Here is a 528-nt window from a genome sequence, read left to right as displayed (position 1 = left end):
GGGGGGGGGGGAGAGAGAGAGAGAGAGAGAGAGAGAGAGAGAGAGAGAGAGAGAGAGAGAGAGAGAGAGAGAGGAGACAAGGAGAGGAGGAAACATTAAGTCTGTGTTGTTCCACTTTTCGCCACTAGATGGAGACAAACCATCACTGATCAAGTTTCTGTATCTGTGTATTAGTACTGTCACTGTGTGTACTTGTTGTATCAGTAGTACTACTGTAGTATCAGTGGCAGTATTAGCAGTAGTATCAGTAGTACTGTCTGCAGGATTATAGTATCAGTGGTAGTAGCAGCAGTAGTACTACAGTATCAGTATCAGTAGTAGTGTCTGCAGGACTGTCCTCAGCTCTGGTTCTGGTGTCTTACAGGCAGTGGACCACGGTGCGTCCCTCCCCTCCGTCGTACTCGTCCTGCCACTTGTCCACCTGGTGGACCAGTTTGAGGAAGGAGCGCTTGGAGACTGGTGTGTCCCGGTACATGGGCCAGCCCAGGAACTGGAACTGCTGCACCATGCGGTACCCGTCCTGCGGCT

The 528-nt window shown here is 51.1% G+C and overlaps 1 protein-coding gene across 1 annotated transcript in view; it reads right to left on the bottom strand.

The window, feature by feature from the left end:
- The window catches only part of LOC111644946 (receptor-type tyrosine-protein phosphatase mu-like), a 101,682-nt gene that overhangs the window by 2,120 nt on the left and 99,034 nt on the right, over positions 1-528 (bottom strand). Inside the window, exon 36 of the mRNA XM_087170317.1 lies at positions 363-526. Coding sequence (XP_087026443.1) covers positions 363-526 — 164 coding nt within the window. The remainder of the gene's footprint in view (positions 1-362; positions 527-528) is intronic.

The sequence above is a fragment of the Seriola lalandi genome, unplaced genomic scaffold (genome assembly GCF_002814215.2).
Source record: "Seriola lalandi dorsalis isolate HSWRI2012SDOR001 ecotype SW California unplaced genomic scaffold, Sedor1 jcf7180002054945, whole genome shotgun sequence".
NCBI lineage: Eukaryota > Metazoa > Chordata > Actinopteri > Carangiformes > Carangidae > Seriola > Seriola lalandi.
Note: the sequence above shows the minus strand (reverse complement) of the source record. Positions and strands in the feature narration are given on the sequence as shown.